Consider the following 22,050-nt stretch of genomic DNA (forward strand, 5'->3'; position numbering starts at 1 on the left):
AATGTGTGCGCATGCAGGGTGTGTGAATGTGTATGTGTGTGTGTGTGTATGTGTGTGCTGGAAGGGTGTGTGAATGTGTGTGCATGTGTATGTTGCTGTTGGTAGGTTGTGTTTGTGTGTCTGTATGTTTGTGTGTGTTGGTAGGGTGTGTTTGTGTGTGTGTGTATGTGGGGGTAGGGTGTGTGAATGTGTGTGTGTATGTTGGTATGGTGTGTTTGTGTGTGGGTAGGGTGTGTGAATGTGCGTATGTTTGTGTGTGTGTGTGTGTGTGTGTGTGTGCGTGTGTGTGTTGGTAGGGTGTGTTTGTGTGTGTGCATGTGTGTGTGTGGGTAGGGTGTGTGAATGTGTGTGTGTATGTTGGTAGGGTGTGTTTGTGTGTGGGTAGGGTGTGTGAGTGTGTGTATATGTTGGTAGGGTGTGTTTGTGTGTGTCTGGGCAGGGTGTGTGAATGTGTGTGTGTTTGTATTTTTTTTTAAGTGTTACAGCATTACCTACTTCTCCTATATGAATCATAAATGGAAGGAGGGATGCACACTTCTGTCTTACGCTCCATCTACTTCTGAAAAATGAAGCGCTGCCAGCTGACCACAGTTATTACCCTACACTTCTCATTCCAATCATATCAAATATTTTTGTCATTTACTGTGAGCCCCAAAGAACCTCATGAAAAATAAACTGTAATTTTTTTGAGAGCAGGACAGATGAAATTAGACTTAAATGTAAAAGCCTTCTCCACAACACATAAGAGCCACCCAGTCCTTTTTTTATCCCTGACCATGCTCTGTGCAGGGGTGAAGATGTGGGGTGGTGTATACAAGCGCTGCAAAGCGTCATGTAGGTGTGTGTCTGTGCTATGAGGGATGCTAAACCCAGTGGAAACCTACCACAGTCACTGTCAGCCCGACTGGAGGCCTCTGAAACCGACTACCCATGCCAGACTTTATTTATTAGAGGGGGTGTCACGCCCCAAACACCACCCCTAGAGATCAGTCCCTGGTGTTTCCGTTTCTGTAATTGGAGTCGTCTGAATTAAAAATGACTGACTGTCAATAAACAAACTTGAAAAGTACACAAAATACATGACTAAACACCCAAGCATCATTTGAGACTGCGAGCAACCAAGTCAGAGGTGTAAGTTCATATCAATAATGCAGATAGTAAAACAAGCTCCCAAAATATTCAGGAAAAAATCACTGCCATGCTCCTCCCCTTTTGTCCGACAGGAAGTGGTGAGCGCTGGCCTTGCCATTATCACAGCCTGCCATGACTTTCAATTGGCATGACTTTCATTTGGCATGACCTTCACTTGGCATTACCTTCACTTGGCATGACTTTCACTTGGCATGACTTTCACTTGGCATGACCTTCACTTGGCATGACCTTCACTTGGCAGTAACTTCACTTACCATGACCCTCACTTGGCATGACTTTCACTTGGCATGACCTTCACTTGGCATGACCTTCACTTGGCAGTAACTTCACTTACCATGACCCTCACTTGGCATGACTTTCCCTTGGCATGACTTTCACTTGGCATGACCTTCACTTGGCATGACCTTCACTTGGCATGACCTTCACTTGGCATGACCTTCACTTGACATGACCTTCACTTGGCAGTAACTTCACTTGCCATGACCCTCACTTGACATGGTTTTGACTTGACATTACTTTCACTGGGAATGACATTCACTTGGCATGACCTTCACTTGGCATGACGACCTTCACTAGGCATGACTTTCACTTGACATGACATTCACTTGGCATGACATTCACTTGGCATGACTTTCACCTTACATGACTTTCACTTGGCATTACCTTCACTTGGCATGACTTTCACTTGGCATGACTTTCACTTGGCATGACTTTCACTTGGCATGACCTTCACTAGGCATGACCTTCACTAGGCATGCCTTTCACTTAGCATGAACTTCAATTGGCATGAACTTCAATTGGCATGACTTTCAATTGGCATGACCTTCACTTAGCATGACCTTCACTTGGCACCACATGACACTTGGCATGACCTTCACTAGGCATTACCTTCACTTGGCATGACCTTTACTTGGCATGACTTTCACTTGGCATGACCTTAACTTGGCATGATTTCCACTGGACATGACTTTCACATTGCATTACTTTCACTTGGGACGAACTTCACTTGGCATGACCTCCCCTTTGCATGACTTTCACTTGGCATGAATTTCAATTGTCAAATGGCATGACCTTCACTTGGCATGACTTTCACTTGGCATGACTTTCACTTGGCATGACCTTCACTTGGCATGACCTTCACTTGGCATGACTTTCACTTGGCATGACCTTCAGTTATCATGACCTTCACTTGGCATGACTTTCACTTGGCATGACCTTCACTTGGCATGACTTTCACTGGGCATGACCTTCACTTGGCATGACCTTCACTTGGCATGACTTTCACTGGGCATGACCATCACTTGGCATGACTTTCACTTGGCATAACTTTCACTTGGCATGACCTTCACTTGGCATGACCTTCACTTGGCATGACCTTCACTTGGCAGTAACTTCACTTGCCATGACCCTCACTTGACATGGTTTTGACTTGACATTACTTTCACTGGGAATGACATTCACTTGGCATGACCTTCACTTGGCATGACCTTCACTTGGCATGACTTTCACTTGGCATGACTTTCACTTGGCATGAACTTCACTAGGCATGACTTTCACTTGGCATGACGACCTTCACTAGGCATGACTTTCACTTGACATGACATTCACTTGGCATGACATTCACTTGGCATGACTTTCACCTTACATGACTTTCACTTGGCATTACCTTCACTTGGCATGACTTTCACTTGGCATGACTTTCACTTGGCATGACTTTCACTTGGCATGACTTTCAATTGGCATGACATTCACTTGGCATGACCTTCACTTGGCATGACCTTCACTTGGCATGACTTTCACTTGGCATGACTTTCACTTGGCATGAACTTCACTAGGCATGACTTTCACTTGGCATGACGACCTTCACTTGGCATGACTTTCACCTTACATGACTTTCACTTGGCATTACCTTCACTTGGCATGACTTTCACTTGGCATGACTTTCACTTGGCATGACTTTCACTTGGCATGACTTTCAATTGGCATGACCTTCACTAGGCATGACCTTCACTAGGCATGACCTTCACTAGGCATGCCTTTCACTTAGCATGAACTTCAATTGGCATGAACTTCAATTGGCATGACTTTCAATTGGCATGACTTTCAATTGGCATGACCTTCACTTAGCATGACCTTCACTTGGCACCACATGACACTTGGCATGACCTTCACTAGGCATTACCTTCACTTGGCATGACCTTTACTTGGCATGACTTTCACTTGGCATGACCTTAACTTGGCATGATTTCCACTGGACATGACTTTCACATTGCATTACTTTCACTTGGGACGAACTTCACTTGGCATGACCTCCCCTTTGCATGACTTTCACTTGGCATGAATTTCAATTGTCAAATGGCATGACCTTCACTTGGCATGACTTTCACTTGGCATGACTTTCACTTGGCATGACCTTCACTTGGCATGACCTTCACTTGGCATGACTTTCACTTGGCATGACCTTCAGTTATCATGACCTTCACTTGGCATGACTTTCACTTGGCATGACCTTCACTTGGCATGACTTTCACTGGGCATGACCTTCACTTGGCATGACCTTCACTTGGCATGACCTTCACTTGGCATGACTTTCACTGGGCATGACCATCACTTGGCATGACTTTCACTTGGCATGACCTTCAGTTATCATGACCTTCACTTGGCATGACTTTCACTTGGCATGACCTTCACTTGGCATGACTTTCACTTGGCATGACTTTCACTTGGCATGACCTTCACTTGGCATACTTGCTATGCTTACTCAAGCCTAAGTAGTTTGGGTGCTGGTGCTATGTCGAGGTCATGACGTGTCATGGTAATGTAGGTGATGTTGTTGATGCATCAATTTAATTTGCTTTCAGTTGAAGAGAGACAAGCTTAACTCAACACCTCTGCCCTTTCTTTATGGGACCACCCTAAAACTCCTCCACGCCCAGAGTTGCTGGGCACTGTGCCACCAGCTGTCAGACCGCTTCTTCCATCGGTCTCTGCTACAGCCTCCTACATCCTATCTGAGATGCAGAGCAAAGTCCAAGGCCATTATGGATGTGGCCTACTTCTTAAAGCAACTAATGTCATTTCTGTCTTCCACCGCTGCCCCTCTTACGAGGCAGTCTCTGTTCTTCCACATGAAGCCACTTGCCCTCTTCTTGTCAGGCCAGAAGTCATCCTTATGTGAGATGAGGCAACTGGCTGATGCAGGGTAGCACGCCATCCTCCACTATCGGATATGCCAGTGACGCTTGTGGACACCCTCACTCCGCACCCATCACAGAATGCCAGGAGCCATAAATTCACCATGTCCTATCTCTAGCTCCTACTTTTCAGCTCCTTCTCATCTTGTCCCTCTCCAGTAACAACTATCTGCTACATGCTCACATCCTAGCCAGAATCTCCCTTCCCTCTATCTACGATCCTTCCAAAAGTCACTATTGCCTACCAAGCTCCAAGGAACATTGCTCCCTCTGGACAGAAAGTCAATAATGGATGAACATCAGACTCAGTCATAAGCCCTAGACTCCACCTTCTAACCCATGCTGTTTTGGTTGTCTCAAGGGATGACCACGTGCCCAAGGATTCTACTAAGGCAGATGTCCTGATAATAAGGCTATCATCACCTTAAAGCTACATCTACTTTTGCCGCACTGCTTCCCACCCCCATTCCCTCTTCCGCTGAAACGTAACACGTGACCACTCCAACCAATTTTGGCCACTTCAGCCAAAGAGATGCAGAAAAAACCTGCTTCAGCACCAGACACCCACTCTCTCCCTCCCCAAACCCAGCTGATGAACCCCTTTCAGTGCCCATGGCTGCAATCCCCTTCTCCAGCATCCACAGGAGGTACCGATGCTCTCTGGTGTATTTTCACCACTGTCCTCATGAAAAATTGATTAACACATCCCACGACACATATGTAGAGGGAAAGGGCAACCCACTTCAAATTTCTAATACTGAGCCACTGGTCATCGGCTCACACGTGGTTACCTTTCAAAACCAGCATCTATATTGTTAAGAGAGAGGCCCCCTGCTAATAGGGTGCTGTTCCTTAAGGCAGGGACTAATCAATCTAATGTACAGACTTAAGGCAACAACATTATAAACATTATAGTGATTTCAACAATGAATAACATATCAACATAAGTGAAAGGAGAACCAACTATATCTGGAGATGTTTACAAAATAGACATGATTTTCATTGATGATAATATTAGAAAATTAATTTCATTAAAAAAGAAGGTCCCATACAAACTCAATCATTTATCTTCATTCATACAGCAGAAAGCTAGCGTACATTAAAGTTTGTAACTTTTCTACATTTCAGGTGAATGCAATGATAATTTCAAGTTTTAATGAGGAAAAGGCAGTGTGGCACACAAGTAATAATCTCTTGCGTTCGACACGCGTTTCGGTACTGAGCTGTGCCTTCGTCAGGTAAATGGGCCACAGTAGATCAGGGTTGGTTTCTTATATCTATTAATTTGACGATTAAAGCGATCCTCTTTGATTTGCTGATGGCTGTAAGGCACTTCTTGCCTATTAGTCAGAGATAAGAATACACTGAGTTGTAAGTATTCTGGAACAGGGTGTTGTTCTTTAGTTTATATTTTCTAATTTTATGTCCCCGATTACGAACAGACCTGGCATCCAGTGGCAAAATTGTCCTTATATATAAATTCTGATGTATATGTTCGGAAATGCACACATTTATTTGTGTGCCGGGTTCTTTTGCCAAATTGAGGGGTCCTCCGCACACTGCGATCGCCGCGGTCCCTGGAAATGGGGCACCAGAGGCCAGCATCTATTGGCCAGCACACACAGCCTAATCCTCAGGCACTATATTCAGCTGGGCCATAGATACTTATATTTAAGACCATTAAGGCAAGGGTGGGACCCACCTCTGGAATGACAAGAACACCAAGAAGCTTTATAGACCTCTAGAAAAATCAGTATCCCCAGTCAGGCCCTTGCTAAGCCTACCTTGGACTTTCTATTTTCAGTACATGAGCTGCTGGTGTCCATTTTAAACTTAAATCAAAGCTAGGTGGCATGATTCTGAGTTGGCTGATAATGGAAAATCCATCCATTTCGGAAGGAGAGGCTACATCCAGAGGGGGTACATCCGGTGGAATTTCAAGCACCCCAGTGTTCACATTTCTTTCGCCACAGTACCCCTATGTGCTTTTATTTGTCCCTGATTTATAATAATTTAAGGGGTTATTAAGAGTCTGGCGGATTTGAGACATTTGCCAAAAATTGGCAAATGTATCCACAGCCCTATTTTGACTGTATACAAAAGTATACGCTCTAAAAAGTGCAAATAGGACACCCCCACCCCTCTTTTGTAGTGTGTGTACCTCACCCGCCAAACAATAAAACAACCCCCTTAGTGTTACGGATTACTGTGTGTGAGCAGTGATTCAACCGTGTGTAATGCCGGGGAGTGGGGCTGCTGCCTCCTGGGTACCCTGCCCATCACAGCAGAAGGAGCATCCCTTCATGGTCTGTCAGTTCTAGATGTACCTGAGGAGAGCGAGCTCCGGACCAACCAAGGCAGAGGTCCCAAACAAACATGTCCCAGCGCCCTGAAAGCTAGCCATGCAGAGCCAGCTCAATAGGCTGGTCTGTACACAACTGTATTGCAGAAGCATCGGCGAGGCAAGACCTAAAGGCAGAAAACGACCTGATGACCTGACCAAGATCACACAGTTGGTCTATTGAATTGGAACTCACATTGGAACTCGTGCCTCCTGGTTAGTAACTAGCCACTTCTACTACCCTCAAGCCTCGTTTTATTACCACCCTTGTTTTCTTTTTTTTACGTACTGTGGGGTTCCTAAATTACTTTGGGAGTCTATGTGCCACAAACAGTGCGCTACCTCACACAGAACAGAAGCGCTGGGACTGCTGCGAGAGGCGACCACGTGCCTGGCCCCCCAGGACCACGTGCCTGGCCCCGGGGACCACGTGTCTGGCCCCGCATACCCATATAGAGCGGAAATAGCGAGTGATAAATAACTCACGGTTTAACTCCATAACACGGTCGCCGCGACACACGCCCCGTCATGTTGCCATCGCGTCCCCTGCTGTCGCCACCGGTCTTCCATGGATGCTGCGGGTCTTGGGGCGTCCACGAGAGGCGGGGGTGGTCCTGCCGGACTGCTGCGGGGGCCCCACATCAGAGCGGAACAGAGGCACGGACGGCGGGAGAGGGAGAAAGAAAAAGAGAGACAAATGACCGTCAGCGCACACAGCAAACCATCTCCCCCACAAAATAAACATTGAGTGCAGCTCGGCTTCCTGCTCGGCTGCTGACCCGCGGCTGAGGCGCCGGGGCGCGTGCAATTTGGTCGAGAAAGTGGTATCCGGGACAGTCCATCTTCCAGATAAGTCCTGTCTGCCTCCGGCGCTGGTGGGAGTGACCAGAGGCCCGAGACAGGCTTAGCCGAGAGGGACTCACTCAGAGGGCAACTGCCTGAAATTAAAGCCAGTCCGACGTGTAGCTTAACGGCCAGAGCTGGCGTCTTTGGAGCTGTGGAACCAGGTTCGAGTCTCGGCGTTGGCTCACCACCCTGTGATTCTGGGCAAATCGCTTAATCTCCCTGTGCGTACCAAAAAATGAATGTGTGCTTGTGTAACGAAACTGGTGCTTGTGTAAAGTGCCCCAATATCTTCGGGTCGTGTTCTCGCTATATAAAGCCTAAAAACAAAAAACATCTCTGAGGTTGCAATACTTCAAGTCCAACCGAGAGATGCCCGGCACTGCCCAAGAAGAAACTAAGGTACCCCGCAACCGGACAATGACGCATATTTACCAAAAATCTATGACCAAAAAAGACATGGAGGGTTTCAAGTTTCCTATTAATTCGCATAATTAAGGCTTCCATGGAGACTATCTTGCACGGCCGTCGTGATCAGAGGCAAGAGTCGTGTGGCATCTGGCCCAGATTACATTACTTTAAATAAATTCCAAAACAAAAATGAGGGACCTTTTTGCACGGTGACCAGTTGCAAGCTCCATGGCACGCAGTGCTTAATTTGTAAAATATTAAGCCCAGGTGCTCAAATATTTTTAGGAGGCCACACCCACGTCCCCCAAATCCACCTGCTTACTCCAATGGCTCCACCGACTTACTCTATTGGGTCCACACACATCCTAAACTGGCACTGCTAAACGCTAGATGTAATATCACTGTACAGATAGGTGCATGTAGCGTTCCGATGCCTGTCAGTAACACTTCACAACACTTGAAACACACTTTTACCAAGTTGGACCCTACAGCACAAGTGGGACCGTTTATCCACATGAACAATTATCACATGGAAAGAACCAAGCATCACACGAGACATTTTTAATACACAGTACTTGGCCTTTTAACACACAATTGTGACGAAGGATCATCTTAACTCAGTGATTCACTGTACCACACAGACATTTGCCATAAGTCAGACTCTTTACCACACGGATGGAACTTCATCCTTCCACTGGGAACTTTACCACACTGGCATTTGTCAGTTTTTCTCACATGTGTTTCTTAAACAAGACCTTTACTGGAGGGATTAACAGGTGGCCGTTGGCCCTGCGGGCCTTTGATATTACACACCATGTAGCGTCCATAAAGTTTTTTTTCAGAGTGAAACAAGACCTCTCATATTCAAAACAGGAAAGGGTCACCGAGATTATTTACAATAATATTAATCAGCTTCTGTATTACAATATTGAAAACATACCTCACTATCTCTGAATATTAGATGAAAACACATTTAGAATTTGGAGGAGGGTGCTTGGGCCCCTGTCTGTATCTTGGCTGAGGAGGGCATGAAAGAGCTGAAACTGGATCCTAAAATCCAAACCTGTTCTGAACAGGGTCCCACAAAATTAGTTTGGCCCAGGGACCGCAAAATCCATATAATGTTCCTGATCTGTCCTTCCTAAAACTCAAGCCTTCTCCCTCATTTGTATATGTATTAAGTGTGAGTGTCAAGTTGAATGCAGCTGGGAGGCTCGGTGTTGTGTCCAACACGTTCAAACACTCACTTTTGTCATGTAGGTAACCTGGACGTCATAAAATAGCAGCTCCTTGCAGCCATGGATCTGAGCTAAAATACACGTCTGTTAAACTGATTAAATACACAGATAAAATGCTTAGGAATTTAACATCACAAATAAAAACAGTTTTGACATTAAAATGCACAAGTCCTTAAAAAGAAATATGTACTGCATTGACTTTTACAAATCAGTGGTAGTTCGTAGCCACAAACAGATTAAATACAAGAAAAAATTATGGCAATCGGAGCATTCTTAAATAGTATGTGAACGGTAAAAATGTTCACAATGGGTGTATGTTGCCGGAAGAAGTGACATTCTAGATTTCGCTTATTTTTTGTGATAATATATTCATTTTTAGGTACGCCTGGGTTGATAACAATATCAACTGGGGAGAGGATGGGGCCTAACCGCCAGCGCTGACAACCTTTGTGCTGGGGAACAGGATGCGAATCTTTGTGTCAGCTCAATATCCTGTGTTTCAGGGCAAATCATTAACCTCCCCACGCCTACCAAAAAACAAGCATTTGCAATGCAATAGGTCTCGCATTTACGCGAGTTTAAGCTATTGGAATTGTAAATGACACTGCCTTTTATTTATGTTTTCGATTTTGAAACCTAAATAAAAGGCAGTGTCATTTACAATGCCAATAGCTTAAACTCGCGTAAATGCGAGACCTATTGCACTGCAAATGTTTGGGTTTTTTCAATTATATATTAAGACAAGCTGGAAATTTGTAGCGTATGTAAAATCAAATGCCCCTCTAGATGAGTAATTAGGGTAATCAGTGCAGAGGCAGCTGGTTTATGGCACCATTGGTAATGGCCTCAAGAGGGCCCCAGAGAACAATAAATCACCATGTTGCTAATGATAAGTTTGCAGCCAAATGGCAGAACGTCATTTTGCCATGGCTTCAAAAATACTTGGTTCAAGGCTGATGGTACAATAAAATGTCGTTCAATTTTGTTTGAAATTCTCTAATGTTTAACGTCTTCAGACTTTGTTTATTGAGGTTCCAAATCTTTGGAAGCTGGAGAACGTTGTATCGATGGTAAGTGCATTTTCTAGGTGTGTAGGGTGAACCCTGGTAGCCAGAGTGATAATTATGCGGCATATATACTCCCACGTAGACTGATAATTATGTGGCATATATACTCCCACGTAGACTATGTGTCTTTTACAGGATGGGGTATGAACACTTGAAATAAGAGCCTAGATTTACTAATGGAGGCGTGAGCGCTCACACAGTGACACCACCACAGGCTGTTATAAGAGGAAGAAAATAGACTTGATGCTTTGCATTGCTTTGCATCAAGTGAGCATCTGAAGAATACCTTAATAAATAACCCCCAAAATATTGTTTTCAACAGCCAATCAGAGTGCAGCATGGTAATGCCTGCCATATTTGTACATTTTATATTTAAATATAGAGCCAAACCATTTATCAAAATTACACCAGTTTTATGAAAGAATACAGAAAACAGTGGTCTGCATGTACATGAGAAATTTGGGACCAATGATTAAGGGGTTGACAATTTCTAAAGTGCGACTGTTATCTCGGGGTCCTGTTCATATTAATTTGAGGTAGCCTTTCCCGAACAATGAACACTTTATACTCTTCCATTTTGATGCATCCCTATAGCCTTTGACCCCCCTGACCGATCTGCATGAAAACGAACAGGAGCAAATTACACGTGTTCTTCTAGTTTTGTGCAGATTGGATAAGCGTTGCAAACGTTATTAGTAAACAGCAAATGATTTCCCCATTCACTGACTGATCCAGCCAGAGCTCCCACTTCCTCGCAAGTTGTGGGTGCCGCGCGTGCACACACACAACATGAAATTATCAGGATGATGAGGAGGTTTCCTGTAACTCATATGAGGCACAAGCATGTCAGCTTAGAGCACACGCACGGAGTGAGGTCTTTAGGACTAGCGCTCCAGGTGTGTCTACAGTTACAGGTCAGGCATCAAGGACTGGGTACAATACCCCATCAGGAAAGTCTAACTAGTAGAACAAGCTTTTGCAATGCAATAGGTCGCGCATTGACGAGAGTTTGAGCTATTGGCATTGTAAATGACAAACCTTTTATCCATGTGTTGGTTTTGAAAGCTGATAAATAAAAAGGCATTGTTATTTGCAATGCTAATAGCTGAAACTCTCGCAAATGCGAGACCTACTGCACTGGTGAAGATGAAAAGCTAAAGAGTTTATGCTTTGGTGGAGGGCTCTCTACGAGGTGCCCCAAACCTTCGATTGGTCACAGCCATCGCCCATCACTGGAATAGGACGCAGGCGCAGTTCACACTTTCAAGGCACACCTCTCCGTGACTCGCACTCTGATGACTGAACCCCATTTGATAGATTGGCTTTGAGGGCAAAGACGTTCCCTCTCAGTGCAGCGAAAAAAGAAATATCACTAGGAAAAAAAAACCACATTACTATTTCCACTGCATTTCAGACGCTTTGATGAGCCAGCATTCACATGCAGCTCACGCAATCTTCAAGGTGACTGCAAAAAACATCGCGCTCGCCGCCGGAAGAATAGCAGTCGCAAGAGGCGGCCCGGATAACATTCACTAAAAAGGAAAATATAAGAAATGTGCCTGGAAACACTGGCGAAGGTCTTAAAATACAAGTATGAAATGGTTCAAACCGACGAACTCTGCACACAATTAAAATACAGAGCTTAAGACAAGGCCGTTTTTATCACTTCACTTAACCTACTTAACTACTTTTTCATTCGCGGCCTAAATCAGTAATTTGGAAGGGAGGCTGTTCAATTTTTCAGTTACCTCAATTCAGCCCTGTAATTGCTCGTGACAAGGCCCACGATCTTCCCTACGCCTTCCCCGCCTCAGCTATGCTCTGCCGACTAAAGCTGTCCTCCGTCACGTGATCTGCCGGGCTCACCGTCCTAACAACCAGGCAAGTAAGGCTAAACACAGACACAGCACGGACGGGCGGGCGTGAGAGACAAGTGAGGAAGCAGTATCAGCACTGGTCACACGGCTGCTTTCAAAATAAAGAAAACAAGCATTAAACAAGCATTGGCCGCATGCGCTTAAAGTTAAAAAAATAAATGAAAAACAAGACAAGCCCGGCGGAGCGTGGGCGCGAGCGCTTGGAGGCGGGGGAGCGGACCCTTGGAAGTGCTCAAAGAAGCCAAAGCTATAGAGAAGGGAGGGGGGAGTGGGAGCAGCTGTGCACGTGCATGTGATCGTGCACTCAAAGTTTAGGCCAGCCAAAACTGTGGGTAGCACTTTGAAAATCCCACATATAAAATGTCTCTTCGAGCCTTTGGCTCAGCGAGACCTAACAATTCAACAAATCACGTCACACACTGGGGAGAAATGGATAACAAGCGGCCATGCGGACGGGAAAGTGATCGCGATCAAAAAGTGAAAGTAATCGCGGTAAAGCGCCGCGCGCGCGCCCGCACACATGCACTGTAGGTCAGGCTGGCCTGGTAGCACTTTTTGGAGCCCTCTCAATAAGTCTCGCCAGACCAGCGCACGCGCTGGGTCAGGCGAGACCTAATGAATGCGTCCTTATGGAAACGTAACTTTCGGGTCTAGGCACTCTATACATCTGCAAAACAAAACAAAAAACCCAAAACGATATCCTCCTACCCTTTCTTCTGTACTGATGACGACTGCAGCAGAACATGGAAGGAAATGTTGATGAAAAGCATGACCGTTTTTCGCACAGATTGCAGCGTTAGTATAGAAGGACGCTGTGCTGCAAGACTTCAGAAAGAACTGAACTCCAGGATTCACAGAGCGATAGTGAAACTTCTCGACGCTCTGGCCAAACATCTTTCTATGGACAGTGACGTAATCGAGTGATCCTCGCCCTCTCTCTGCTGAAGACATGGACAAAATTGCCCACTACATGTCCCCGGCGGCCGGCCGTTACAAAGCATAGCAACGCTGTGACTAAAAACAATCTCCGGCGGGGTGGCCGATCTCAGCACGTATGACAGTGACGGCAAATTGGTAGTATCCTACTGCACAACGCACATGCGGACTGCGCATGACACAATCTAGTCTCACATCCTAGATTGTGCCTGGGCCTGGGTGGTACACTGTCGGGACCTACCAGGCAGATATGCAATGCACCAGGACAGGTAGGCACATTTATTTTAATAATTACTGGGCCCATCGCACAGGCTAGAAAAATTCAATAGCCCTGGCCCTATTAAATAAGTGCCGGTGCTAAGCACCGGAAAGCACCGGCACAAATTAACCACTGATGGCACGTCTCCTCATCATTCACCATCCCTGTGCAGTTCGGGTGGCCAGCTACTCCATGTCATCCAGTACACCATTTACATTCCTAGATTTTTACTTCATAAATTATTGATTTCGGTTGTATTCTCCTACTTGAGAACATGGAAGAAAACCGAAACTACAACTCCCAAAATGCATTAGATTGTAGCAAGAAAGCACAGGACTGGAAACAGAGGCTTTGATAAATTGGACTGGAATGGGTAAACTAATAGGGAGGCAGTGACATCAATTAGTAACCCCAGGATGCATTTCAGAATTTTACATGGCTTACAGTGTCTTGCTGGCAATTCTCTTCCTGTTGGGTTTCATCTTTTAGCAGGTTCAATTTGCAACACTCGAAAAAGCAATAGGGAAGTGGTCTTCAAACTTTTTAATGCAGCGCCCCCGCCCCTATTAAAAAACATAAAAAACAGATTGGGCCCCCTCAGAATTTTTCACAATTATTCTATTCAAATTGCAATGTTTAAGCATATATCTAGACTTAGTTAAAGATTAGAGTTATGTTTAACCTTTTAAAAATGACCCATTACACAATTGCTGACTGCTGATCATTTGTTTTCAGATTAAAACAAAGCACTACTATCAGCATGATGCTTTTTTGGTCGGAACCTGGCCCCTAGGGGGGCCCTCCCCCAGTTTGAAGACCCCTGCAGTAGGGTGATCCTTGAGAAATCTGTAGGCTGTAGTTTGTTACTGTCCCTTTAAACAGTGATGGGGGGGGCGAGAGGGTGGGTTGCTAATGGTGTATGCCGCATGGAGGAGAGAGTGCAATGCCCACCATGGTGAAGTGAGGGGAATTCATAAGAATCACACACCCCACTCTCCCCCAACCATCTTGTTTTCTAGTTCTGTCCATTAGATGACCCTGCGAATCGCAGTAGTAGAACTTTGCGCAAGAGGTAGGAGGAGGCACAGGACATGCAAACAAAAGCCAGCATGTTTCGGTGTATTTGTGTGTAAATATAGTTGACCTTCACCCTGTTCTTATTACTGTTTGCTTTGGTTTAGCAGACGTGCCCAGAGCCCTGTCACTTTTTCTACTGTGACATGTAACAAGGGGAGCTGGAACTGCAGCACAGACCTTCTCCATCTGATGCAGCGTTTGTTGCACAGCACGAGGGTCATGGGAAAAAAGGTTCCCGGAAGAGTGGGAAAGAGATATATGTACCCTATTATTGCATAATGCTTCATTCATTGGCACTGATGTCTTCTGCATGTCTGCCTTTGCAAATACACCCAGCAGACTGTGGTAGGTTTGTGGCCAGACAGTGGCACGCCATTCAGGACTCCTTCCCCAAGGCATCTGCATTCTTAACTAGCAGTTCCAAAGTTAAGCGTGTCCCTACATAGGGGCAGATTTACAAGAAACTGACTCATCTGTATAGATGCGTCAGTTTCCCTGCGCCTGCGTGAAAAACCGTTGCGCCACCATAGATGCGCTGTATTTACAATACGGCGCACTATGGCGCAAGCATTGACAGATGCGTCAGAAATTCTGACGCATCTGTTGGTGGAAAAGTCACGCATTGCTGGAGTCGTGTCGCAAGCACAATGCAACTCCAGCAATGCCTGTTGCGGCCTATTTCCAATACACTGCGTCACAGGTTTTGACGCAGTGGCGTCCTAAATGTCACGCAGTGAAATCTTGTAGATTTCACTGCGTCACTTTTCCGAGGCTTTCCTTCGTGGGAGCGCCCACCCTGCATACATTATACCTGACGCAGGTATAACGTGACGCAGGGCTTTACAACGTGACGCATCTCACTAGATGCATCACGTTGTAAATTGGCCGCATTGTTTGCTTTGCTGTTTCATCACAAAAGTGACGCAACGGCGGCGCAAAGGTATTGCAAGGGGCTTGTAAATCTGCCCCTGGGTTGGACAGGATACTTTAGGTGCTGCACGTTTCTTAATCTCATTTATCTTGTAAATAAAGGCTGGTCCCTCTAAGTTACTTCTGTGCAGTTCTTGTTCACACTCTGGTCTGCATCATGGCAGACCCCTTAGAGGCTTCACAGCCTGGTTCCTTGGATCACAGCCTCTTAATAGTCAACAGACAGTCAGGTGAACAGCAGCGAAGTGATTCTATTCACCTCGTGGCTGCATAAATTGAGAGGTGTGCTAAGACTCTCAGGTGGTCCTTGTGTGTGCGCTCTGTATCTTCCAACTATTGCCGCATTTTACTTGTTTTAACTGTTGTTTTAAACATTTTATGCCAGCATTTTGCACTGTAGGCACTCTGCCGCTACTATCACGCTCTGATTTGCACTTCCGCTTTAAGCTACGCGGTCTAGTGCTGGAGGGAGTCTCAGCTGCTGCACAGCAGAGCTGATTGGGTGGTTGGGCGGAAGGGAACTGCCTTAATAGGACGCTGGAGCCGATGCGCAGCGGACAGATTGAGAGGTGTGCTAAGACTCTCAGGTGGTCCTTGTGTGTGCGCTCTGTATCTTCCAACTATTGCCGCATTTTACTTGTTTTAACTGTTGTTTTAAACATTTTATGCCAGCATTCTGCACTGTAGGCACTCTGCCGCTACTATCACGCTCTGATTTGCACTTCCGCTTTAAGCTACGCGGTCTAGTGCTGGAGGGAGTCTCAGCTGCTGCACAGCAGAGCTGATTGGGTGGTTGGGCGGAAGGGGACTGCCTTAATAGGACGCTGGAGCCGACGCGCAGCGGACAGATTGAGAGGTGTGCTAAGACTCTCAGGTGGTCCTTGTGTGTGCGCTCTGTATCTTCCAACTATTGCCGCATTTTACTTGTTTTAACTGTTGTTTTAAACATTTTATGCCAGCATTTTGCACTGTAGGCACTCTGCCGCTACTATCACGCTCTGATTTGCACTTCCGCTTTAAGCTACGCGGTCTAGTGCTGGAGGGAGTCTCAGCTGCTGCACAGCAGAGCTGATTGGGTGGTTGGGCGGAAGGGGACTGCCTTAATAGGACGCTGGAGCCGACGCGCAGCGGACGCGCGCAGCGGGCGCGCCGCGGTTGCCGCGCCGCGCTCTGCTGTCCTTTGCTACTGGCAAGTACGCCTTAAACCCCCTCACCCGCTCAATACTAAAAGCCGAAAATCTCCTAAGGAACCCAGGGACAGCTCTTGAACCTCCAGATGGGCTCCCTATCCATCTCCCGTCCAAAACAGAGAACCCGTTAGGCCTGTCTGTGGCAGTTCTGAATACCAGATCCCTGCAAAAACACCCTCTGGAGATCTTTACTCTGCTGCAGGAGGGGGATATTGATATTCTTTCCCTGACAGAAACCTGGTTGGGGGACGCATCAGCCCCTGACATCATCTCGTCCCTTCCAGGAAACTTCGACGCTATCTGGCACAACAGGCAAGATGGCAGAAGAGGGGGAGGGGTGGCTACTTTTTTTAAATCGAATCTCTCAGCCACCATGTTAATATCCGAAAGTTTCGATAACTCCGACATTTTAGGAATTAAATTCTCCCTCAATTCCTCTTGTTTCACTCTCCTGACAGTCTATCGCCCCCCGGATGCAGCACCTGACTTTTGTGATCACCTTGGTGAAATCTTGTCTGACCTTAGCACCCGGTATCAAAAGCTCATGGTCGTAGGTGATTTCAACTTTCATTGGGAAAATGTCCCACGAGAGCCACAAGCTAATCTAATTGATCTGACAATGTCAAATCTAGGACTTTGTCAATTGGTGACCCGCCCCACCCACATCAAGGGGCACACCCTTGATCTGGTTTGGTCATCTAGCCAGCAAGCTAGGCTTGTTAACATCCTGCCATGTGCCTGGTCCGACCATTTTCTAATCACTTGCTGGGTCCCCTTGGATAGCCCTCCCACTCAACCTCGCGTGGAATGGAGGAGAGTGCGAAGTTGGCATAAGATCCAGTCGGGAAACCTCATTGATACCCTCCGGAGAACACCTCCCTGCAGGCCAGAGGAAGGTTATACCAATATCGACACAGCCAGCCTGACCATTAGCAATACCCTCCAATCAGCTATTGACCATCTAGCTCCAGAACGTCGGGAAAGAATTAAGCCCAAACGTAAGGGGGCTCCTTGGTTCAACGAAGTTCTGCGGGTAAAAAGGCAGAGTTTGCGGAAAGTGGAGAGACAGTGGAGGAAAACCTACAACTCCACTGATCTGACCCTCTATAAAGCAGCTCTGACCCTATATAAGAAATCCATCATCTCGAGGAAAGCCGAATACTATGAGGCTCGGATCTTAGACGCCCCCAATAAACAGAAGGAAACCTTTAAGATCCTAAAGGAACTTAGTAAAAAAGGTGATGTCAACTCAATCTCAATCCCTTTCAATGTCAATACCCTGCAGACCTTCTTTCTGCAGAAAGTGACAGATATCCTCTGTGAGATCAATAGATCCCCTGTTGCTTTAAGTTCCGAGGAACTGGCGTTGTCTTCCCCCTCGCCAGTTCACTTCCTTACAGACTTCCCTCCTTTGGACCCCGAAGCTTTGGCCTTTCTAGTCAATAAGACCAAATCTGGTTCACCGGCCGATCCCGGTCCTCCGAAGATCTTCCAGATGGCCCTTCCAGCCTTGGATGGTCAGATCCTTTCACTTCTAAATAATTCCCTGGCCATAGGCCAGGTACAATCTAATCTGAAAGAAGCTAGAGTTATTCCCCTACTGAAAAAGCCTGGTGCAGATAAGGCTGAGTTGAAAAATTACCGGCCTATTTCGCAACTTCCTTTTTTAGCTAAGGTTATGGAGCAGCATGTTCTGAAAACTCTATCCAGCTTCCTCGAAAACTCAGAGCTTCTCCATCCCCGCCAGGCTGGCTTCAGAGCCCACCATAGCACGGAGCTTGTTATGTTATCTGTTCTCGACGATCTCAGGCTAAAGGCTGACAACAAAGCCCCGAGCGCCCTGATACTTTTAGATCTCTCTGCGGCCTTCGACACGGTTAACCATTCCATTCTACTGACTCGATTGGCGGATCTGGGTTTCAGGGGTGCTGTCTATAGCTGGCTACAGTCCTTTTTGTCGGGACGGTCGCAAAGGGTTCAACTCGGCAGCTACACCTCGTTCAGGGGAGATATCCCCTGTGGCGTGCCCCAGGGCTCGGCTTTGTCCCCTCTGCTCTTCAATATATATCTGCAGCCCTTAGTTACTGCACTATCCAAATTGGACTGCCGAGTGTTCAACTATGCAGATGACACTCAATTCATCCTGAGCATTGACAACTCGGCCCAAGCTCAAGAAACTGTTCAAAATATCCTACGATTTACCACGAATTGGATGACTGTTAATTCTCTGAAAATTAACCCTGACAAGACAGAGGTCCTTGTCATTCCAGCTAAAAACAACTTCTGGAGTGGCCTGTTTTGGCCCAAAGAACTTGGGGCCCCCCCATGTCCATCACCATTCGTGAAAAGTCTGGGAATTAAAATCGATTCGGAACTTTCCTTGAGTCATCAGGTCCACTCAGTAGTGGGCACCTGTACCGGCGTCCTGAGACAACTGAGGAAACTGGTCCCTTTCTTATCAGTTTCCTCTTTAAATTCAATAGTCTCAGCCACTGTGTTATCGCGCCTCGATTATGGTAATGCACTCTATTTAGGACTCCCTTTGAAATTGATGAACCGCCTACAGGTTGTGCAGAATGACGCCGCCAGGCTGATTTTTAACCTTCCTAGGAGGACCCACGCCTCCCCTTTGCTGCATAAACTACATTGGCTACCTGTCAGACAGCGGGTAAAATTCAAGGGCCTGTGCATCGCCCATAAAACTCTTTATGGCCATGCCCCTGGCTACATTCGGGATCGCCTAGCTAAATACGTGCCAGGGCGCGTACTTCGCTCTACAGAGGCCTTCCAGCTAGCCTGCCCTCGGAGTAATCTGGCCACCAAGGGTGGCCGAGCTTTTTCAGTTGTTCTGCCACGTCTCTGGAACCAATTACCTGACTCTTTGCGTAAAGAAACGGGTCTGTTTCCGTTCCGAAAGCTGTTAAAAACCCTGCTATTTGAAGATACTCTTTAGCTGTGCTCGCTACAAGGATTGTCTGTACCCTCTGATGCAATCTCCTTCTGTCAAGCGCTAAGAGACCTGCCGGTATATATGCGCTATATAAATAAACAAACATAAACATAAACATAAAAGGTTCTCCATGAAACAAGCGCCCCTGGGTCCACTTTGAGTGTCCCTGGTTTACAGACTGGAGTGCAGGAAACACAGCATGGACTTAAGACTGCAAGACAATCTATCATGTTGTCCATAGGGAATGCCCCATGTTGCTTGGGAGATGCTCTTGGTTTAAGGTTTTATAGTGCACAACAAGGACACCAGGGAGAACCACATGCTCGCTTTCTTCCTTCTTATTTTGAGCTGTCTTTTACTAAGTATACGCGGATGACGCTGTATTACTGGCCCGTATAGCTGTAGGGTTTCAGAGGCTTCTGGACTCCTTTGGGGCCTTTATGAAATCACTGGATCTAGTAGTCAACACAGCCAAATCACATATAAGGACTATGGGTCAGAGGCCAAGAAAGTCAAAAACTTTCTATTGTGAAGGTGCAGAGTTGTCTAGAGTGACCTCTTTCACCTATCTGGGAGCTCTATTCGACGAAAGAGGCTTGTGGGTCCCCCAACAGAAAGCCCCAAAAAAATGCAATGGCAAGGTCTACGACGGCTGTTCATGGTTTTGCACAGCGATTGGGAGCCAGGCCAATCGCAGCCATGCTTAACATCTATAGGTCTAAATGCATAGCCATTGCAACGTATGGATCTGCCATCTGGCACTATAAGACAGTGGAGGGGTTACAGATAGTTGAAAATAAGTTTTTACGCACTCTTTTGTCGGTCCCCCAATCTACCTCTACTTTTGTAATACACCAAGAGTTAAGTGTTAGTTATTTATCTGACTGGTTAAGGTTTGCTCCTGTGGTTTGTTGGCTTAAGACCTGGTTCAACCCAGAATTAACTTTGAATCACGGGATCATTAGGGATTGGGTCTCTATGGAGCGAGTTAGCTGTATCTCCTGTGTACACTATGTTAAGCTAACATTATACCAACTAGGGGGTCCAGATCTATTTGACTCCCCGGATAAAATAAGAAAAGAGGATCTCTTGTCGGCTAAAACACATTTTTTTAATCTAATGTCGGTTGAGAGAGAGACAAATGAGCTAACGAAACCCTCGGTAAAAGCCTATTTCTTGCTAAAAACTTCTCCAAAGATTGAACCTTACATGATTATTGTCACTAAGCCCTTCCATCGTCTGCTTTTAACTAGGTTTCGTTTTAGCTTGATTCATTATCTTTTAGGCGATACACAAGGTTGGAGCAGGGCATGTGACTTAGGCCCCTGCGCATGTGACAACTTTTCATCTCAGGACACTATGCACTTTATAATGTTTTGTGATCATTATAGTGATATTCGTAGGAGGTTTTTACTCCCAATTCTGAGAGGGAAAGGTTTTACTCAGGTTAGACCTGCCTTACTTTATCTCCAGATGTTGAATGACCCATGGGAGATATTTAATATTGCCAGTTACCTAGTGGCTGCCGCTAGACTCAGAAGAAAACGGTATCCCCTGACAAGTGTTTTAGGAGTACCCGCTGTGATCAAATGATTACCATTTTTATACTAGCATATTTAACTCTGAATTGTTTTTAATTTTTACCTGAGTTATTTATTGCTATTCCTGTATTAATTGGTATTTTGGGTTTTTATGTGTATCAATGAACTCTGACTTTGTGATGTTTTTTAGGTCGCCCATATTTATTGATGATTTGTATTTTGGATGTTTTTATTGTGTTGTGTAATATGTCATATGTGTTGTATTTTATGGTTTTTATTAGCCGAATCAAGTGGTTTGACTGACTACTGAGTATAAAAATAAGCAGACAAAGCTGTTTCTGAATGCTGTAATTTTCTTTTATTAAATCACAATGACAAATTCGGACTTTATTGATTCATGTTTGTGATTATATTTATTTTTGTAAAACAAGTAATTGTACACGTGTTTGGCCTTTTTAGAAACTGAAAATAAACCAAAAAAAGGGAGAAATGAGTCTGCTGTGCCCCCATCTTCACCTCTGCATGCCATTCTTCAAAGGAGTATCAGGCATTTCCATACCTTACTATGACAATGAAAATGTGTGTCTGCATATTTGCAATGGCACTGGGTAACAACTGAAGTTTTTACACTCCCTCCCTCCCTCCCTCCCTTTTCCTCCCCACCCCACCCTACCCTATGGACCACATATTGTTTATTCACGGAATCAGCACTCTCTGTACGGTGGCGGAGGAGCGTCGCCCAACTGCTTATAAGCAGTGCAAATAAAGGAAACATAAAATGATAATAACTTTGAGTAATTCTCATTTAATGTCACCGTGCTGCTTTGCGGGCGGGGCTGCCCTGCTCTCGGAGCAGGGCAGGGAGAAGTGGTTTGCCCGCTCCTAAGTGCAAATGACTGTCTGGCCGGCTCTCTGGGACTGGACAAACAGTCATGCACACTTTCCCTGTTCTCCATGCAGGCTGCATTACAGCCTACATGGAGAACATGCCCAGGCCCTCGTTCCCTGGCTGAGCGTCGAACCACGATGCTCAGACCAATCACA

General features: G+C 45.8%; 1 protein-coding gene across 3 annotated transcripts in view; it reads right to left on the bottom strand.

The window, feature by feature from the left end:
• The window catches only part of THPO (thrombopoietin), a 248,356-nt gene that overhangs the window by 60,565 nt on the left and 165,741 nt on the right, over positions 1-22,050 (bottom strand). Inside the window, exon 3 of one of the 3 annotated variants that reach the window (XM_085635517.1) lies at positions 7,174-7,309. In XM_085635517.1, coding sequence (XP_085491643.1) covers positions 7,174-7,186 — 13 coding nt within the window. In that variant the 5' untranslated portion in view covers positions 7,187-7,309. Of the gene's footprint in view, positions 1-7,173; positions 7,617-22,050 lie in introns of those variants that run through there. The other 2 variants (XM_085635516.1, XM_085635518.1) reach the window with 2 other exon arrangements.

Source organism: Triturus cristatus, chromosome 11, assembly GCF_964204655.1.
Source record: "Triturus cristatus chromosome 11, aTriCri1.1, whole genome shotgun sequence".
In the NCBI taxonomy this organism is placed as follows: Eukaryota; Metazoa; Chordata; class Amphibia; order Caudata; family Salamandridae; genus Triturus; species Triturus cristatus.